The following is a 22,581-nucleotide window of genomic DNA, read 5'->3' as shown; positions in this document are numbered from 1 at the left end:
AGTTAAACCTTAGAGTTATTCTTGACTTCTGAGACACCATACATTGCTGAAAAAGGAAAAAAATGAAATAACAAAGTATTTTAGATACACTTTAGGATCATTAGTCAACACACATATATTGCTTTTGATACAATACCTTGTGAAGTCTCACAGTGCTTTTCAATTTCAGAGAGTGTCCCAATCAAATTATCATCTTCTATCATATTTAAATAAAACAAAATATTGTAGGAAAAGAAAATATTTGCAAGAAATAAGAAGGATCAAAAACTTAAAGAGAGCTGAATAAGCATCATAATTTTAAAAAAGGGAACTTTTATGGGAGATTTAAAGTATCTTTGTTGCACAAGATCCACATTATATCCAGCCTGCCTGTTTCCTCCCTCACCTGTGGTTCTACTATTGCCTGCCCTGGCCCAGACTAAAAACAAGTATGTACCTACTCAATCAAAAATATATTCTATTAAATTCAAATCCCTTTAAATAATTTAGAGAAAATGGAGACCTAAAGCTAATTCTGTTTACTCAGACCACATGTCTGCTTCTAAAAAGATTCATCTATGTTTTTTATGACTAAAATACAGAGTTTGCAAAAACCAAAATTAACAAAATCACATATACAAACAAAACACAAGAATAAAGTGCTCATTATAGCTTTTTTGTTATACTAACAGTGGGTGAGAAAAGTATTAAGAATTTGTAGAAATTAGATAAAAGTGAAGATAAAAAAATGTCTTGAGCAAAATCTAGATGTAATAAAATATTGGACTTACTTGCTAGGGTTTAGGTTTATATACCTATGTCCTAATATCTACTACTTTTAAATATTTAGGTTTATATACCTATGTCCTGATATCTACTACTTTTAAATCTTGAGGATTTAAATTCTTATAGAAATATATAATTGCAAGCACAAAACTCCTTCCTTAAATTGAATCGTTATTAAAAGCTCTTAGGAGTGTAAGCATCACTTCACATTAGAAAGGCCTGCATTGTATACAGCCTTCAATTATTTATACTGGTCAGTAGTTTATAAATTTGATGCATTCTTAACAGTGTTAGAAAATTCTCCTATTCAGACAGGGAAAATGTGGCTAGTTTGACAATGCCAGGTGTGTCTACAGAAAACTGAAGTTTCTTAATGTTAAATTTTTCACGAGCTCATTAAAAAACAAAATTCAGCCTGATCATACTTTGGATGCTAACTTTCACATATAATCTATGATAATCACTTACCTACTGTTGGAGTATTGGCAGCACTTAATGAAGCCGAAGAGGAGATAGAGGAAGAACTTTCTGCCCGGGCTAAAGGAGCTGCAGGAGGTGGGCTGGTATTGGAAGTTACAGGTGGGCTGAATGGCCTGGGCTTAAAAACAAAAAGTTATTTACCGGAATGGTAAAACCATTCCTCTGTTATTAGAAAAGATATTTAGGTATGTTAAGATTAATTTTAATATAATCAACCAAATTTATTTTCTTTTAACTAAAAAGTTAAAAGAGTTAAAAGTGTTTCTTTTAACTAAAAATAGAGATGGCATAAGTCAAATCATTTTCAAGAATATGTTAAAGGCGGAGAAGGCTATTTTAAAATAATGCTGTCAAGAGAACCTTTATACATTAAACATTTTCTCTATTTCAATAAGTATACTTAAGACAGAGTTTCAGAGGTTAAATTATAAGCTTAAACACCATGAAGGCTTTTCTTTCATACATACTGCCAAACTGCTTCCCAAAAGGATTATTCACTTTACTCCCTATAAATAGAATATTTCTCTGCACCTTTGTCAGCAATGAATGGATGAGCCTTAGATGGAAAAATAATTTTAAAATAGATAAAAATAAGATGGGTATTTTACCTTTTAGGAGTTGTCTTTGTTGGCTTTGTCTAATTTAGTTTCGGGGGAGCTTAATATTACCTGAGCTTTCACTAACCCTTTGCTTTATCTGCTGCAAACACTTTGTCCCTAAATCTTGCTCGCCTTTTATTTGTGGTGTTTACAAATCTGTCCACATTTGCCTTTATAATTCCTTGTAACGCTTTCTCATTGAGACAGTTCACTCAAAAAAGACGTTTGAGGAAATCTTAATTCTATTGCCTTCCCACTTTTCTAAACATAAAAATACATATGAAAATTTGAACTTCTGTTCATTTCTTTTACTTGGGTGAATGGATTTTTTCCTTCCACATTCCTAAGTGTTCCAATAATACATGAGCAATACTTCCTAAAGGGTTTCATTTTTTTAAATAAGGCATATTTAACTTAGTTAAAAATAACATTTTCCTGCTTGTGAAAGTATTACGTAAATGAATATAATACTTATTCATTGCCTACTATGTGTCACTATGGGTCAAGCCATGGGTTAGATACACTAGATACAAAGCAGTGAACAAGAAAGATCCTGTTCCTGTCTTCAATTATTTGAGGAATATGAAAAACTAAAGACAAAAACACAAAAACAAAACACCCTATAAGCACTCCTACACTAAAGTTAGTCAACTCTCTATTGTATGAATATAAATTTACAGATAGACACATAAAAATTAGGTACCATCCAAAGTGTTTTATACTAAGTAACCTCCCACTCCCTCAATTAACTATTTTTGAACTATTAGTTCCAGAGAATAGCTTTTTGATGACTGATTATAATAACTACTAGATTTAAAACATATAGCAAGGCATAAAAATGCAGCTCTGTATACAGATGGAAGTGGTGCAAGGCATGAAGTCAAACACATATTAAATTCAACAGCTATGTGAAATCTATAAGCTTAGAAAAAATCTTGACCATGTACTGTAGGAGAAATTTCTCCTGTAGCAACATGGCCTCATGACCATACCATGTGGCTACATTTTTACAATTTACAGTTTAGAATGCACATTTTATAACTTTCTAGGAAAAGACAAAAACAGCTCTTAAGTGGTGTTCTGATTTTGGAATGGCACTGTCCAGTACAGTAGCCACAGCACTTGAAATGTGGCTAGTTCAAATTTGAGATGAGTTCTAAGTATAAAACAGACAGATTTTGAAGACTTAGCACACACAGAAAAGAAACTCTCCATCTTTATAGTGATTACACTGTAAAATGTTTTTTTTAATATACTGAGTAAAATCAGTTAATTTTACTGTTTTTAATGTAGCTACTAGAAAAACTTCAGTATCTGCTGCGTTATATTTCTGTTGAACAGCACTACTTAAAAACAGCAGTTCTTAAACATGCATCAGAATCACTTGGAGGGCCACTTCCCAGAATTTCTGATTTGTCTGGGATGGAGACAGATAAACTACATTTCTCCCAATCCTAGGTGATGGTAATGCTGCTAGTCTGGGGACCAAACTTTGAAAACCACTGCTCTAAACAATGAGGCAATCCCAACAGGAATGTGAGAAGGGTGTGTGATTATACACCCTTTGAGCATCTAGTGAAAGGTAGGTGCCCTCTCCCCAAAAAAGTGCACATCCAAGCAGGCAAGGAAAAGGGCACTTCGATGTACAGCTGGAGAGAATTAAAATCAGCATAAACTTTCTGGTGGGCAATACAGTAATAATCATCAAGAGTCTTAAAAAAGGTGCATACCCTTTAGTTCATGAATTTCACTTTAAAATTTACTAAACATAAAGTCTGCGAAGAACAAAAGGATATTAAGACATTGTTTATAATGAAATCATTAAGACAGCGCTGACTAATGAAAACTTGGAAATAAACTAAATGTCAAATCACGTCTCTAAAAACCTTTGGAAATTTAATGCTGACAGTGGTGTTACAAGATACAGCATTTATGCTCTGCAGCTGTTTCAAATGGTGCTCCCTGAAGCCCTCAAAGGGTGGTTTCTAGAAGGCTCTCAAGGCTGCAGTGGGAGTAAAGGATGAAAGATTCAAGTATAAAAGTCCCAATTTTACTTATTTAATACACTTGCAACTTAAGATTATTTGACAAAAGATTCTACCACTTGAAATAAGTTTGAAATCTAAAGAGTAATTCATGAAATTGAAAGGTGTTCCCAAAATATTTTCAAGTGAAGAATAAAAAGTATGTTTGACATTAAAAATGTACACATATCATTCACAGTAACTTTTCTGAGCAATTACTTCCACTCCACAATGTTCTAAGTATCTAACACACAGTAACTCATACCACCTGTTACCTTTATACTTCTTTATGGTATGAAGTCTCATACCACCTGTTACCTTTATACTTCTTTACCTATAAGGAAATAAGAGACTCCAAGTACATAACTTGACTAATGTCGCTCAGGTAACTATTGACTAATAAGCTTGTGCTTTTAATAACTATATTTTACTGAGTCTGAATATTTAAGCACTCAAAACTTAATGAAAGGATATATATAAAAGTGTTAACTGCATATCTTTGAGTCATGAAATATGGAAGGGATTTTAATTTTGTTTTCTCTATTTCCCAAATTTCAATGATCATGTACTGCTTTTGTAATCAGGAAAAAATCCCATGTTATTAAGAGGCAGTCATTTTTATATTCTATGAAAAATAATTATCTCCTTACCAGCTTGTATCTAGTCTTTGATCTCATTTCCTTAAGTCTGTTCGTTAGGGTAACAAAAGAAAGAGGTCACTATTTCAGCACTTGGTGCTCAAGCCTTTTAGATTTTTCATGAAACATCTCCTATGTGACAGGCATTATGCAAAGTACTAACGTGGCAAAGGCATAGTCCAGTGAGGGGAACACACACAAAGAAAGTATATACAATGTAATTTGTGCACTAAGAGAAATATGAGCAAAGTACATGGGTGGGTATAAGGAAGAGAGTGATTAAATCCACTTGGGGAGAAGTAATGATCAAAGAGGGATTTAGCTAGATGGTATTTAGCTGGATCTTAAAAAAAAAAAAAAAAAGAGGGCAGTTTCCTATATAAACAACTGAGGGGCATTTCCGTAAAGGCTGCAAAGTAAGACGTGGATACATAAAAGAGCATGATGTGTTTGGGGAACAGTGGAAAGTTTCAAATGGCTAGAACGTTAAGTTGCAAAGAGGAGAAAGTTGGACAGTTAGTCTGGTAATAATGCAGGTTGTTGAGGCACCTTTTTAAAGAGCCTTGTACATTCAGCTAAAACATTCAACCACATGGACTACAGGCAACCAATGGAGAGGTCTATCTAGAGAAAAAGAAGATTAAGCTTGACTTTCAGAAATTTAATACTGGCAATTAGTGTAAAACATGACACACAGTAGGTAAGAAGCAAGAAGACTGGTTTGGGAAAGTCTCTCTGAATATAACTCATACATTTTCTTTAGTTATCTGACAACTTTTGTAGACCAATGTTTTTTTCTTTAAGCAACATGTACTTTCACAAGCCAGTTAAGTAACATCACCTCCAGTCTCTTTATGCATAAAATAAAGCTGGACTAGATTCCCTCCAGGATTCTACTGGCAGTACACTTCTAAACCCTAGGAAAAGGTCACCATCTCTTCCATAATATTTGACTTACAGCAGAATTATATGAAAATTGCTTCTTAATTGTGAAAGAATGGGTACTAAATGGTTATTCTTATAATGTGCTAACTTTCTCAGGAAATCTCCTGTCTTCCCGAACAATGTCTTGCTCCATGTAACATGAGGAAGTAAAGGAAGTGTTGGCTAGAAAAATTTTCCTATAATTTGAAGACTCAAGTAGATAATTCCAAGCATTTAATGGTAAAGGGGTATATAGAAAAATATTTGCATCTTAAATCAAACAGTTATAATTAAAAAAAAAAAAAACCTGAGTACATACTATTTCATTAATCCCACTGAGTTTGCCTGAAGTAAGCTTTGGTCTGGAAGCAGGCCTTGGAGGTGGGACAATGGTGCCTACAGAAAGAGGAGTTGTGGGCCTGGCTGGTAGGGGGAAAAAGAGAATTTGAAGAAAACCATTAGTATGTAACAAACCTTACATAAATACATTCTATTATAGAGGAATTCTTAGGACTCAAAGCTAATTTTTCAGGAGTTTTGTAATATACATATTATATATCTATAATATAATTATAGATACTTGTTGAAATACTGGAAGTCTATCAAATATGCTTTTCTTGAAGCTAACAATATTCCTAAAAAACAAAACATTGACTTTTCAGTAGAATTGACACACGATATAAAGTGTATTCCTGTTTCAGTTCTTTACACCTATAAAAAGATAAAATGATAAATTAGCTAGTAAAAATACACCAATTTCAGGCCTAAGGTCTTTAGTTTATTGCCAATACATCTACTTACAGAAATGTAAGACCAAGCCTTTGAAGCAACACCTTCACATGAACTCTAAATAAAACACTTACCTTAATTAAACTTAAAGGTCAAATTACAAGTTGAAATACACTGTAAAGTTTCTGGTGATAATTAAAAGTATTAAAAATACCTTATTTATGAAAAAATTCCTGTTCCTAAATCCTACATAAATTTAATGTTCACTGTTTTTCAATGCCATTTACAAATTTTGCCATTTTATAAATTAGATACTAACCAGAGTATTTCTAATTAAAAATAACTCCATCGTAGTAGAAATTAATGAAATTCAAGTGTACATCATCACAATTCACAAATGTATTAGCATAACCAAAACGAAAGTGAAGAATGGAAGCTGATATGTTTAAATCATGGTATTTTAAATGATTTTCAAATCCCTTTGCTTCAATCTAAAAGATGGGACTGTAATTCAAACTGAAGAAGAGAATATGGATGGGAAGAATATAATTCATTAAGTTAAGTTTGCAGATGTGCAAAGTTAAAAATATATGAATGGGCCTAAGTATATCCATGGAGAAACAAAAGGCTGAGGATCCATGGTCACTGTCAGAGGAATGCAGGTGTGAAAGGAAGGAGAATAGAGGTGACAGGAAAAGAGCTAAAGAAAAAGGTAGTCACACAGGAGTGAAAGTAAAGGCATGAGGGGTATGGAATCATTCAGAAAGCACATACAATGAAGGGATAATAGATACAAGCATAGTTCAAGCTGCTTGAAGAAAACAATAAAAAGCTGCTAAGAACCCCTATGTAGATCCCAAGGCTGCTGCCTTCTTCCAATGAATACTACTTTTCTTTAAATGTTTTTTTTAAATTTATTTTTTAATTCATTTTTGAGACAGAGAGAGAGCATGAGCAGGGGAGGAGCAGAGAGAGAGGGAGACAATCTGAAACAGGCTGCAGGCTCTGAGCTGTCAGAGCAGAGCCTGACGTGGGGCTCGAACTCACGGACTGTGAGATCATGACCTGAGCCGAAGTCGGAGGCTCAACCGACTGAGCCACCCAGGTGCCCCATGACATACTTACTTTAAAGACAGGTTCGTTATCAATGAAACCAGCACTCATCACTACTCAAGGCATTTCAAGCTTATGAGAATGTAACATAGTAGAGATAGGTATGTATACCTGAGCTTCATCACTGACAAATGGATTGTCAATGTATTAAGACTGACTCAAACCAAGCCTGGTAGAACTGTTAACATTCAGCTCTTTTAAATAACCACAATTTGCTTTTTCAAAGTCCAAAAACATGCTGGTTTCAAGGAAAGATTCAATTACCATACACTCAAATCAGTGGGAGACAAAGAGTTTGTGTTGCGTTCTTTCTAAGTTCAGTGGAAGAAGGAGAAAGCAGTTGAAAACCAGAAGCAACAGGAAAATTCTAGAACAAAAATATGAATCTACATAGCCAAATAGTTTTCTCATTTCAGGTTAATGTTATTTTAGTCCCTCAAAACTAGAAAAATATAGTAATACAGGAAGAAAAGCAGGAGCTCAAACTTTCTATTAACCGAGGAAATTAAGTATGAGCATAAGAAACTTAAAGAACATAAGAGTAAAACTCAAGGTCAAAAATATATAAAGCACAATTGAAGTCCATTAATTATTCCTGTTTGCCCAGAGAAGTAAAAGGTAACTCTTAACAGCTGGTAAAAGTATAAATATTTATATATAAACAAACCCCTCCTCTGATAAACCTTACTATAGACTATGTCTTCTCTGCCTGTAGATTGAGCTCTGGTGCTCAGCAAAAATCCCTGAAAATAACGTTTTGAAAAATATTATGCTTTTTTTTTTTTAAGGCTGGTTTTTTGTATTAACTCCAAAACTGATTTAGTCTGTCTTACCTCCTAACATGTTGGGAGTTTTACTACTAGCCAGTTAGGCACTTGTTGCGTAACACAGCACTATCACCTTTACACCTTTTTAGACTTGTATCATCATCTCTTTTCAACACGACTAACATTCCCTGAAAGGCAAAGTAATTTGATATCATTTTTCAGACTATATAGAAAGGTTTAAAAATGCATATGAAAGTGAACTTAAAAAGTAGCAAACGGTTAATAAATGTTTTATTTCCTAGCTACTGCATATCAAATGGCCACTAAACGAAAATGAATCCTTTTTATCTGAAATTAAAAGTGATAGGGGTGAAACATTCTTCAGACAGTTAGCAAGAGGAAAAGAGAACTTTTTTGAAAAGTAAGAAACTGTGTTAAAGAAAAAGAGAGGGGTGCCTGGGTGGTTCAGTCGCTTGAGCGTCTGACTTTGGCTCAGGTCATGATCTCGCCGTCTGTGAGTTCGAGCCTCGCATGGGGCTCTGTGCTGACAGTTCAGAGCCTGGAGCCTGCTTCGGATTCTGTGTCTCCTCTCTCTCTGCCCCTCCCCCACTTATGCTCTGTCACTCTGTCTCAGAAATAAACATTAAAAAAAAATTTTTTTTTAAAAAAGAGAAACTAAGGGCAGAGTTAGGAAGAAATTTCTGTATCACTAAAGCCTCTGATTTTCAATGTGAAAACTTTCATTAAGGATTCTGAAAAATAATTCATAAAAGTGTATTAACAAAATTAAAATACACTACTTATGACCTTCTTCATTCTAAATACAAAACACCATTCTGACATTTTTACTAAACAAAAACAAGACCTAGGGGTGCCTGGGTGGCTCAGTCGGTTAAGCGTCCGACTTTGGCTCCAGTCATGATCTCATGGTTCGTGAGTTCGAGCCCCGTGTCGGGCTCTGTGCTGACAGCTCAGAGCCTGGAGCCTGTTTCAGATTCTGTGTCTCCCTCTCTCTTTGACCCTCCCCAGTTCATGCTCTGTCTCTCTCTGTCTCAAAAATAAACAAACAAACAAACAAACAAAAAAGAGACCTTCATGACAACCTCAGTTTTGCCTGTACAATTAACCTTCCTTATATAATCTATTAAGTTTAGTTTTATAAAACTACTAACAAGCCCACTGAGGAAGGCTGTAATGCCACTTCAGAATATGTTCAACTGTCTTTTGTTGTTTCTTGCTATTTTACAAAGTATTAGATACAGAGCACTTTCCCTTCAAAATTCCAAATTGGAGTTAAGGTTGCCTAAAATCTACAATTTCTTTTAAAAATTGGTTTATAAATAATCTAATTTTAAATACTAGTGTTTATTTCATTAGTAGTAAAATGGTTCAGCATGGATTATTGTTTAGTTAATATGTCAGAGTGCAATGAACAAAGACTTTCTAATTATAAGATCCAGATTTGATCAGATGCTTCATCATTTCCAATTTATATGCTCTTACAGAAGTTCCTGATCGTCTTCAAGCTTTATGTTTTTTCATCTACAAAATAGGGAGAATAAAATGGACTTCATGGAGCAGTTAATGAACTTAAATAGATGATATGCAGCTCCTAGCAGAGCAACGTGACAGGAACTCAGTCAATTCAAGTTCTCTCCAACCATTCTACCACTCTCCTAACCTCAAATACTGAATGGCATTTCTGAAATCCCAGAGAAGGCAGAAGATCAACTTAAAGTGAATTTTGTTTTATTTTTTTGCTTTGAACAAGCAGTGATTTTATTCAACAAGCATTTGGATGCTTGCTTTGATTGTTGGCTAAGCGGATTTTATATTTTGAAGAAAAGAGAACACATTCTTGTCAAAACACCAACTAAAAAGCATTCATCAAGTTCTTTTATATATTGCTTGGGAAGCACTAACACCTTTCTGGAAAGCAGTTTGGCAATAAATATCAATGGGTATATCTTGGGATTCAAACGTTGTACTGATAAATTATAAGGATATTATGAAACATGTACACAAAATGTGTTCTATTCATGGATGTTCACAACACTAGAAAATTGGATGCAATTCAAATGTCCAATAAAAAAGGACTGGTTACATTAATGCACATTCATGCAGTGGAATTATCTATAAACATGTTGTGGGGTGCCTGAATGGCTCCGTGGTTGGAGCATGCAAGTCTTAATCTTGGGGTTGTGGGTTTGAGCCCCATGCTGGAAATAGAGATTACTTAAGAAAATAAAATATTGGGAAAAAAAATTATTTGGGCACAGATAAGGGAATGATGCATAGAAATAAATACATGAATGAAAAAAAAAAAACTGGTTTGATGTATTTTTGTTTAAGCCACAGGGTCTTTCAGCTAAGTTAAGAGAACCAGTACAAAATCACTTTTACCTGGCAATATGCGAGGACAAGTTAAAAATATTTTTGATTGTTAAGAACAACATACAAATAATGAACAAATCAATTAGGAAAAAAGTAACTAATGCATTCCTCACTTTAAATATATATATATATACATATGTATTTATATACATTTACCTGATGATGACGACGAAGTTAGTGAAGTAGAAGAAGATGAATCAAGAGATGGTCCAAACAGGGGATCCCAAGCAAGTAAATCGCTGGTCCCCTTCCTACCGTAACATTTAAAAAACAGATTTAATTAAGGAATATTTTATTAGTATAAAATCTAGTCACTTATTTTTATATCACAGAATTGGAATAGCTAAATATATATAATTTAAAAGTTGGGCATTCTACCAATGGAATATGTGAGGAAAGTTTAAATTAAAATTTTATATTAATAAATAATTCGTTAACTGCTATAAGCAGACCCTCCAATAACATTATGTGAAATCGCTAGGGTGGAATAGAGATTAATTCCCATCAATCACACCTTGTTATACTCTAGCAATCTTTGGGGTTCTAAGAACAGAAATCATTTCAGCTTTACAAGAAAAGCAATAAAAGGGTCTAAAACAGCTGCCTAAGGACAGAAAGGTACTTAATTAATCCTACAATAGTGTCCTAGCCCCAAGTCATGGATAGAAAATTTCTTCAAGTGATAGGAAATCAGGTACAAATTTTATAAGGTCATATTTAAGTACTTTTTAAAAAATCTTTAGGGGCGCCTGGGTGGCTCAGTCGCTTAAGCATCCAACTCTTGATATTGGTTCAGGTCATGACCTCATGGTTTGGTTCCTGAGTTCAAGTCCTGCATTGAGCTCTGAGATGACAGTGCAGATTTCTTTCTCTCCCTTCCGTCCCCAAAAATAATTTAAAAAAATATCTATTTATCCTTTTCTTTCATCTTTGAAATTGTCAAGTACAGAAATAAGCCCAACAGCTTACTTGATATAACCCTGATATAACCTTCAAAGGCCTGATTATTATAGTAGATCATGCAAGGGCAGACTTCTCCCTGGTCAATCCACAGCCTGGGTCACTGAGGCAGTCTAGTGAAATGTTTAGGTCACTCAGGTCTTTTTATGAAAGGTAACCAAGACTATGGACAAAAGCATCAAGAACACCAAAATTCAAGTTTCAAAAAAGTCAACATGCTGCATAACCAAAGATTTCCCTCTACTGACCCCTTGGAATCCACTGGCCTAGTTACTCTCAAGATTGAACTTGCAGCTCTTTACTTTAATAAAAACTTTTAAATCCATGTTTCTTTTTTTTCATTTTAGTCATACACCTTTTAAGATGTCTCATCTCTAAGATCCTATAGTACCTGAACTTTGCCACTACCTCTTTTTTAAATTTTTTTTCCAGCTTTACAGAGATATGACTGACAAGTAAAAATTATATATGAGATGTAAAAAAAAAAATTAATCCCATTAAAATAGTATTTTAATGTATCAAACAGGCATTAATTTTTAACATTATGTTCTCACATCTTAGAAAACAGGCTCATTACAATAAAAATGGTAGTTATCTATAAGCACATATCTAGTACCTCAACACGCACTTACATGGAAGCATACCACACCTTGTATTTAAAACCTAGGATCACAACTGCATAAATTACTGAAAACAAAATTTTAAAACACTGAACTTTACCTTTTAAAATGATAAATGAATACCACCACTGTGCTCAATTAATGCCTAACTTTAAAAGTATTAAATAATTTTAAACTCTCCATTTAATGAAGACTACTTTTACTTATACAAAAGAAAAAAAAAACATTAAAAGAATATATTCTTACTGACAGATAAAGAAATGACAAAAAAAAACGCATGAAAGAAACTCTGGCTTAAAGTATTTTTTCCTTTTTAAAAAGAGCTAGCAACATGGTTTCTAGCCCTCTCCTTTTTTAACTTGAGACATCTTCTTGTTGAAGTTCATTAAAAGTGCAGTATATTTTACAGGGTTACAGCCAATAATTGAAGGAAAAAAACGAGAAAATTTCCATGAGAATAACTAGTTAAAATACAGACATATATGAACTTGGGACACTACCATTTATTTAGAAGTAGTAAAGCCACCAAGGCCAAATACAGTTAAATGGATTTTTTTTTTTAATTATAAAAAATAGTGTCAAGTGAGAAATAATTTAAAACAACCAGAAACCCCAAAGAACAATTCACAGCTTAGAGGATAAACAACACTGTACTCTAATTGAAACTGCAAAGATAGTAAAATTTTCTAAGAAAAAAATATAAAAGAATGATATCTAAACACATTAAAGAGGGTAGGATGAATAGGTAGAGGGCACAGTTAAACTATTCTGTGTGACACTATAATGTATGGAGACACACGTCCTTGACCATTTGTCAAAACTCATAGGACATACAAGACCAAGAGTGAATCTTAATGTAAACCACAGACTTTGGGTGACAATGATGTGTCAGGGTAGGCTCAAAAATTTTAACAAATGTTTCATTCTAATGGGGGATTATGATAGTGAAGGAGGCTGGGTGTATGTGGGAGCAGAGAATATACATGCAAAAACTGTATCCTTGCCTGAATTTTGTTATGAACCTAGAATTGCTCTAAATATAGTCTATTTAAAAATAAAAAAAATGTGAAACTTACTCATTAGATCCAGCACATGGCTTCGATTTTGTTAGCTCTTCACCTAATTAAAATCAAAATATGAAACAATTCATAATCTGAGTAATAAAATACTTAAATGGAAAGAGACACTAATATATCTCATTACTACGAACAATTGAAAAATTATGGAATTGATAACATAAATCGAATTTTTTTAATTATGAAGAAAAGGAAAATAAGCCTTTAGCAAGTTTTCTAACAGACTTAAGAATATCAAAATAATAACTGAACTTCTGCTATATCTTCATTTCTTTTAACACCTCTGGTAAGAAATTACTTAAGTCAACTAAACTGTCATATTCATGAAAATAAAATTGGTGTTCAGATGAAAAAAATATGGGCTAGAACTTTAAAAATTAGAACATATGTTCAAATACTTAAGTATTACTCAAAAATGATAAGTGATGAATCATGAAAGCATTTTTTCAAGCTGTAAGAATATTATTAATGATTATATTGACCAAAAGTAGTTAATTCTTGAAGGATGTCGTATCTCGAAAAATTAAAATTTTTATAGCACTCTAAAGCAAGTCTTTATAAAATAGTCTGTTTTGCTCCCTTTTGCATTAGTAATGTGAACCATTTCATTAGCAACTATTATACAAAGGGGAAAGCATCAGTAATATGCAAAAGTCATGTTAGTTCATAAGCAAATTTCCCTGTACTTTGATGTCTTGAATCACCAACATGTAGTTGATGAATGCAAAATGTATCAACATAGGTAACTGCAGCAAACTACAAGGAATACCACACTGTATATGATGCCCCTTCATGTCACATTGTCCCATCTGGCTCAATGTGGCCCTTTTTTTGGCCTCAAAGTACTTACTGTGCTGTTCTCCTCCATGTTTCTACAATTTGCCCTTATCTCCATAACTCCATAAAAGGAGCCCACTTTTATCCTCATTTTCCCCACATCCCCTATCATCAAGCTACTCACCATTTTTTTTTAAAGTAAAATCCTACTTTTAGTTTGATATAATGCATTTAATAGGTCTTTTTCATTGTGCTAGAATTTTTAATAGGATTGATGTTACGGTTGATATTAACCATTTTGTTTACAAATTGCATAACTTTTGAGTAGGATGCCTTAACTCCATTTTTCTCACCTTTGTTATTTTAATGCATGACTCTGCATAAGATGCTAACAACCCCCTAAATTTTTTTAGTATAATTAACTTACTATACTAAAAACCATGGAAGTAGGGTGGCTCCATAGCTCAGAGGTTAGAGCAATGGTCTTGTAAAAACCATGGAAGAGAAACTGCAATTGTGATAGGACAAATAAGTAAAGCTAAAGCTTACTCATTCTCATAGTCCCTTCTGGCTCATGAGGCTGAGTTATGTATGTTACATTCTCAAACAGAAGCTACTATTTGGCTTTGTTGATTTCTGAAAAATGTTGTAGCCAAGTATTAAATTTAAAGGCATGTCTAAATGCTAAAATAAATAGTATACTTAAGTTGTCTCCTGTTTAAAGTAAGTATCCATCTAGTCTGTTGCTAACAGTCATGATGAGAACAAAGCATTTATTTCTATAAATAAATAAATAAATAAATAAATAAATAAATAAATAAATAAGGCTACAATAAGCTTAGCAAATTGCCTGATAAACTTTAATAGATACAAAATAATCAATTTAAATGTCAAACTTACTAGATGAATTCCTATTCATCTGCACCTAAAAGAGAAAAGCAAAAACTAAAAGTTGTTAAACAAATAATTTAATTTGGTAATGAAATACTTCATAAAAATTTTTCTTAATATATTTTTTATTTTTTAAGTAGGCTCCACACCCAACACAGGGCTTGAACTCACAATGCAGAGCAAGAGTTGCATGCTCTGGCTGAGCCAGCCAAGAGCCTACTTCATAAAATATTACTGGGAACCTAACTTTAAGTTGTTTTCGGTATATCTGCTCAACCGTAAACTACATAAAAATAGTTAAAAATGCAGTATTTTTTATAGTAAAAGATAATGCATGTATCTTTAACACTCAAAAGTTTTAAAATATGAAAATGTTAGTGCCTACAGCAAGATACTTTGATCTGCAAATTTAAAAAACTTAACACAAGTATTCTGAAAAACAACGTTCGAACATTAAAATGATTTTTTTAAGTCCATAGGTAATAATATAAAATCTTGCACTTACTGGGCTGTGTCTCTAGTAGTACATGGAAAGAAAAAGAAAGACATAGTGTACATTTTAGAATTTAAAACAGCTTATTTTCTTGGTTTCATAATTGGTCTATTACCTTCTAAACCATACCTAAAAATCTATACACCTTAAAACACATGCAGAGCATTGTTTGGGGTAAGGGACATGAGCTAGATGAGCACACTGCTCAATAAAATATACTCAAAATATCCTCTTTTCAAACCCAATATTAACTATTAAACTGTTCTCATTATTATTTATTTTCTCAGTATGAAACTAGAATGTTCAGTTTTTTAAAAAATAGAAGAGAGAGAAAAGTACAAAGAAAATTTAAAACCACTAATGCTTTCACTAACAAGAGCAAGGTGCTTAACATTCTGGTATATATTCCTCTAGGCTTTTGTTTTATTTACACATATTTTTAAAATTATTTGTATTCTTATATAATAAAAATTTTTAGTCATTTCATAGCTTCCTACTTCATATATATAGGTGTGTAGATATATATGCACGTGTATACATATATGTATATATGTGTACATATATATATATCATAATTTAATTTGGGTGTTAATCTTAAGGTTAAATAGCAATGGGAGAATAAAACCTCACTTCAGAAATCAGTCTTTTTTGTACAAAAAAATAAATTCTAAAAGTGCATGACTGAGAGAAAAAAAACTTTTTCCCAAATACAGACTTCTTAAAATATATAATAACAATATATAATAAAAAAATATGAAATGGGTAATACTTATTCTGTATTATCAAGGACAACAGGTATAATATCAGTTATGATGAGCATGTACAGATAGACTAAACTGTCATTCTAAGACATGCTTTTTTCTCACTGTTTAACATTCCTGAATTTAGACTATGACATCAATGGAAAGATTAGCTATGGTGATTTTTTTCTCCTCCAAAAGCTGTTAAATATGGGATCTTAGAATTGAGGAACTAACCATTATCACTAAGAATTCTTATATTTGCCTTTTTTTATAAAAAGTATGAAAAAACAAATATTGCAGTTGCAAAAGCATGCAGACACATAACTTAATGTTTAAATCCATTTTTACTGAATTCCTGTTCATATAAAGTTCATAAAATATGGATGAAAAACTTTAAAATTAGATGAGGAAAAGATTAATACTGCCAGTTCAAATTTCTGAAACATACAGACTGGAAAATAAATGACAGAAATAGATTTTCTACATTTTTGTTTCCCAGTAAAACTTTCAAAAGGAAACAAAACTAAGCCAAACTCAAATTCATTTGCCTATATAAAAATCAGACACTGGAGACCTCAATAAAACTGATGACAAATTATAAAGTATCTCCTTATCCAATATGCTTAATTAACTATTCCTAATGATATTTTATTTTATTATTCCTAAAATTAAGCAGATGCAAGTAGATAAGGTTAAAAAAAAATAAGGCTTCTACATGAAGAGTACGAACTTGCTCTTATTCTTACTTACAGATATTGCTGGGGACAGTGTGATATTTCCTATAGATACTTTTAATTCATCCAAGGAAGCCATTGTGTGATGTGAGTTATTTGGATGCACAGGTTTGATTTCTATCCGATATTTCTTTGGTTCTTCATCTTCAGAATCAGAATCACTAGATGAGTAGAAATGGTTCTCTTTGGTATGTGAGTATCAGTTAAAGAATTCGGTTCTTAAGTGATCTTAATGCATAACCAGTTTTCATACATTTACAAAAAGGAATATAAAACCTTTAAGAGATAAGGTAGACTTTCACAGAAACAGTACTAACTCATTAGTAAAAACATGTCAAACTACTATGGAGTCACATTTTATTATAATTAAAAATTTGAAGTTTTTATTAAACAACAGATCATTTTGTTATAACTGTCTACTTATATGCTAACACAATCCATAGGAATATCCAAATGATGAAAGGATATCATTCTGATTTGCTTCTGGTTTTATACTATAGCCTTCTTCATCTACATCAGGAATGTTCTATGGGAAGAAAAATAAAAACTGTAATCATGGATCATACTACAGAAATACAAAAGATTAGCAAAATAGCTTCAACTATTATAGGGGCTATGTCATTTATCAAATACCAACAGGCTCATACAATAATTAAGTGGAAAAGTTACATCTTTTTGGTTAAGTTAGCTTCAGATCACACTTTATGCTTCAGATGTCTGAAAGAGAAAAGCACTATAAAATTAAGTAGGAGAGGGGCGCCTGGGTGGCGCAGTTGGTTAAGCGTCCGACTTCAGCCAGGTCACGATCTCGCGGTCTGTGAGTTCGAGCCCCGCGTCGGGCTCTGGGCTGATGGCTCAGAGCCTGGAGCCTGTTTCCAATTCTGTGTCTCCCTCTCTCTCTGCCCCTCCCCCGTTCGTGCTCTGTCTCTCTCTGTCCCAAAAATAAATAAACGTTGAAAAAATAAATAAATAAATAAAATAAAATAAATAAAATTAAGTAGGAGAATCACTAAAAGGAAGAGAATAGGTGTTTGAGCAGGAACACCAACAGTTCTGTAGATAACCAAATTTTCATCCCAGTCTTCAAAGTGGAAATGAGAGATGATTAAATCAGAGGGCTGACAGTCTCAATAAATGGAAATAGTTATCAAAAATACAGAAAAAAACAGAAATTAAAGATGACCAAGAAAATTAAAACTATACTAAAATAATCATCTTACCCATGAGGCAGGCAAAATTTCAAAAGCTTGAAAATATATTCTGTTGGCATAACTGTGGGAAAATGTACTCTTAGGCTTTGCTGGTATAAATAAAAAACAGTACAATCTCTAGAGAAAGAAATTTAGCATTATCTAACAAAAGTATAAACATATTTACTCTCCCACCCAGGAATTCAATTTCTAAGAATTTACCCTGAAGATACACCTCCAACAATTTAAAAATATGTATATAACAGATCAAAGATGATCTGTAACTCAGAACTGCTGGAGAGCATCTAATGTCCAAGCATAGTTGAATAAACTACAGTACACACAGAAAACAGAGTACTATATATCTATTAAAAAAATCAGAAGTTTCGGGGCGCCTGGGTGGCTCAGTCAGTTAAGCATCCGACTTCGGCTCAGGTCATGATCTCACAGTTCGTGACTTCGAGCCCCGCGTCGGGCTCTGTGCTGACAGCTCAGAGCCTGCAGCCTGCTTCACATTCTGTGTCTCCCTCTCTCTCTGCCCCTTCCCTGCTCATGCTGTGTCTCTCTCTGTCTCAAAAATAAATTAACATTAAAAAAAAAATTTTTTTTAAATAAAAAAAAAATCAGAAGTTTCTATGAACTCATAGCGAATGACTTCCAGGAAAAACTGCTAACTGAAAAAAGCATATAAAGGAACATATATATCTTTTAAGTAAGAAAGAAGGGAAGTTTTAAGAGCACAGATCTCTTCTTTATGGGGGAATAAAAGCCACTGGAAGGATCAATCAGAATATAATAAAGTTGGTTACCTACAAGGGAGGGTGATGAAGTATAAGAGATAAAGGATGGAGGAACACTTCTCTAAGTATGCTATGTTAAGAGAATAATCCCATTTTTAAGAAATACACATTTAGGAAGTTAGGGATGAAGGACCATAATGTATAGAATTTATACTAAAATGATCAGAAAACGAACTATATACACATACATAAACACGTGTGTAGGGAGAATGCAAATAACTTCTAACTTACAAAAAATATACAAGAATAAAATAGTTCCAAAATAATTTTTATATGAAATAAAAAAGATCGCCAAGAAATGCCAGTTGGAACTGGACAGCCAATATTCTTGTACTGGTAAAGTTTACTATTCTTCATCCATTCACTTGCTAAGGCTCAGCAAGAACAGTATGAAAGATGATCTCAGTCACAGCATAAGGTCAAGGAGAACAAAGAGCAGAATTAACATGGCTATAGCTTCCAAACTGAATAAAAAGCCTACTGTAGCCAGCAGTGAGTTAACAGACTGGATAAAATCTAGAAATGAAAAATCTAATACAGAGTGAAGAGTAGATTCTATAGATTAAAAGATGAAAAGGGGTATGTGGGTGGCTCAGTATGTTAAGCATTGGACTCTCAATTTTGACTCAATTTTGATCTCACGGTTTGAGAGGGCGAGGCTCCAAGCTATCAACATGGAGATTATCTCACTCCCTCTCTACCCCAACCCTGCTTGTGTGCTAGGGCCCTCTCTCTCTCCAATAAACATTAAAAGAAAATGATGACAAGTGATACACTTATAACCCCTAGAAATAGAGCACTTTAAGTTCTGCATATTGTTTGCTAATATGTAAATAATACTTTAAAATACTTTAAGCTTTACCAAATTGGATCCATTAGAAATCAGAAAGTTTTTATAAAATACTTTATTCTTGGGGCGCCTGGGTGGCGCAGTCGGTTAAGCGTCCGACTTCACCCAGGTCACGATCTCGCGGTCCTTGAGTTCGAGCCCCGCGTCAGGCTCTGGGCTGATGGCTCGGAGCCTGGAGCCTGTTTTCGATTCTGTGTCTCCCTCTCTCTCTGCCCCTCCCCCGTTCATGCTCTGTCTCTCTCTGTCCCAAAAATAAATAAACGTTGAAAAAAAAATTTTTTTTAAATAAAAAAAATAAAAAAAAATAAAATACTTTATTCTTATTCCCAGTACCCTAAAAACATACAGATATGTAATCTCCTAGAAGTTGTAAGAATTTGTTGATACCACTTTTAAATTTGTTTACAATACACTATACAGTATGATGTAATAATTTAAAATAATGCCGAGCTGTTTTCTACAGGACTGAGTAAGCTGCTTCTGGACTGACCTCTTAAAGATTACAACTATAAATTCTGGCTAGAGAAACTACTGGGGGGCACCTGGGTGGCTCAGTTGAACATCCAACTCTTAGTTTTGGCTCAGGTCATGATCCCAGGGCTGTGGGATAGAGCCCCGCATCGGGTTTTGTGCTAAGCATGAAGTCTGCTTAAGATTCTCTCTTTCTCCTTCTGCCCCTCTCCCCAGTTTGTGCTCTCTAAAAACTTAATTAAAATTTAATTTAAAAATTAAAAAAAAAACTATCTGAAGGTAGTGAAGAGTGAAAACAGAGCCATATGTTCAAAAACTTTATAAATAAATCACAATGCAGCTCTAAAAAAGGTTCAAATAACCCTCAGGGAAGGCAGGAAAAAGAAAACAAAATGAAAACCAAAGATAAAATGACACACATAAGCCCTGTTATGTCAATAATTATGGTAAGCAGTCTCTATCAAAATAATACTAGCATTCTTCACAGAGCTAGAATAATACCAACATTTGTATGGAACCAGAAAAGACCCCATATAGCCAAAGCAATTCTGAAAAAGAATACCGAAGCTGGAGGCATCACAATCCCAGACATCAAGATGTATTACAAAGCTGTAATCATCAAGACAGTATGGTACTGGCACAAAAACACTCAGATAAGTGGAACAAAATAGACAACACAGAAATGAACCCACAAACGTATGGCCAGCTAATCTCTGACAAAGCAGAAGAGAATAGCCAGTGGAATAAAGACAGTCTCTTCAGCAAATGGTGCTGGGAAAACTGGACAGCAACATGCAGAAGAATGAACCTGGACCACTTTCTTACACCAAACACAAAAATAAACTCAAAATGGATTAAAGACCTAAATGTTAGATGGGAAGCCATCAAAATCCTAGAGGAGAAAGCAGGCAAAAACCTATCTGACCTTGGCCACAGCAACTTGTTACTCAACACCTCTCCGGAGGCAAGGGAAACAAAAGCAAAAATAAACTACTGGGACCTCATCAAAATAAAAAGCTTCTGCACAGCGAAGGAAACAATCAGCAAAACTAAAAGGCAACCTGCGGAATGGGAGAAGATATTTGCAAATGACATATCAGATAAAGGGTTAGTATCCAAAGAACTTATCAAACTCAACACCCAAAAAACAAACAGTCCAGTGAAGAAATGGGCCAAAGAAGACATCCAGATGGCGAACAGACACATGAAAAAATGCTCAAATCACTCATCATCACAGAAATACAAATGAAAACCACAATGAAATACCACCACCTTACTCCAGTCAGAACAGCTAAAATTACCGACTCAGGCAATGACAGATGTTGGTGAGGATGCAGAGAAAGAGGATCTCTTTTGCATTGCTGGTAGGAATGCAAACTGGTGCAGCCACTCTGGAAAACGGTATGGAGGTTTCTCAAAAAACTGAAAATAACCCTAGGACCCAGCAATTGCACTACTAGGTATTTACCCAAGGGATACAAGTGTGCTGTTTTGAAGGGGCACATGCACCCCAACGTTTACAGCAGCACTATCAACAATAGCCAAAGTATGGAAAGAGCCCAAATGTCCATTGACAGATGAATGGATAAAGAAGATGTGGTGTGTATGTATGTATGTATGTATGTACACACACACACACACACACACACACACACACACACACACACAATGGAGTATTACTCAGCAATCAAAAAGAATGAAATCTTGCCACTGGCAACTATGTGGATGGAACTAAAGGTATTATGCTAAGCAAAATTAGAGAAAGACAAATATCGTATGACTGCACTCATATGAGGAATTTAAGATACAAACAGATAAACATAAGAGAAGGTAAGCAGAAATAATATAAAAACAGGGAGGGGAACAAAACCTAAGAGGGTCTTAAATATAGAGAAGAGAGGGTTGCTGGAGGGGTTGTAGGAGGGGGGATGGACTAAATAGGTAAGAGGCATTAAGGAATCTACTCCTGAAATCATTGCTGCAGTATATGCTAACTAACTTGGATGTAAATTTAAAAAATAAATAAATAAATAAACTGTCCAAAGATAACAAAATACAGATTGGTAGAATGGATTAAAAAACATGACCTAACTATATGCTGTCTATAAGAAATTCACTTCATATATAACACCATAGATGGGGGAAAGTAAAAAAAATAGAAAAAATATACCATATAAAAGTTAATTAAAAAAAAAAAAGATGGGCAACTGAGTGGCTCAGTGGCTTAAGCATCCAACTCTTGGTTTCGGCTCAGGTCATGATCTCACAGTTCATGAGTTCAAGCCCACGCTGGGCTCTAAACTGAAAGTGTGGAGTCAGCTTGGAATTCTCTCTCACCTCTCTGCCCCTTCCCCAGCTCATGCACACTCTCTTAAAATAAATAAACTTTAAAATAAAAAAATTAGGGCAGAATGACTGTCTTCTTGTTAGATAAAACCAAACTTCAGAAAGAAAATTACCAGGGTCAGAGGGGACACTGTGTCCATAGAAAAACCTGTACATGATTGTTCAAAGCACTTTTTTCTAATAGCCAAAAACTGGAA

General features: G+C 33.9%; 1 protein-coding gene across 4 annotated transcripts in view; it reads right to left on the bottom strand.

Moving 5' to 3' along the window:
• FCHO2 (FCH and mu domain containing endocytic adaptor 2) overlaps positions 1-22,581 on the bottom strand; it is a 139,782-nt gene that overhangs the window by 22,474 nt on the left and 94,727 nt on the right. For all 4 annotated transcript variants that reach the window (XM_045061947.1, XM_045061949.1, XM_023257315.2 and 1 more), the window contains 8 exons: positions 17,196-17,253; positions 16,744-16,919; positions 15,263-15,274; positions 14,767-14,791; positions 13,090-13,132; positions 10,590-10,684; positions 5,750-5,853; positions 1,234-1,363 (listed from right to left, as the gene is read on the bottom strand). In XM_045061947.1, coding sequence (XP_044917882.1) covers positions 1,234-1,363; positions 5,750-5,853; positions 10,590-10,684; positions 13,090-13,132; positions 14,767-14,791; positions 15,263-15,274; positions 16,744-16,919; positions 17,196-17,253 — 643 coding nt within the window. The remainder of the gene's footprint in view (positions 1-1,233; positions 1,364-5,749; positions 5,854-10,589; positions 10,685-13,089; positions 13,133-14,766; positions 14,792-15,262; positions 15,275-16,743; positions 16,920-17,195; positions 17,254-22,581) is intronic.

Source organism: Felis catus, chromosome A1 (genome assembly GCF_018350175.1).
Source record: "Felis catus isolate Fca126 chromosome A1, F.catus_Fca126_mat1.0, whole genome shotgun sequence".
In the NCBI taxonomy this organism is placed as follows: domain Eukaryota; kingdom Metazoa; phylum Chordata; class Mammalia; order Carnivora; family Felidae; genus Felis; species Felis catus.
Note: the sequence above shows the minus strand (reverse complement) of the source record. Positions and strands in the feature narration are given on the sequence as shown.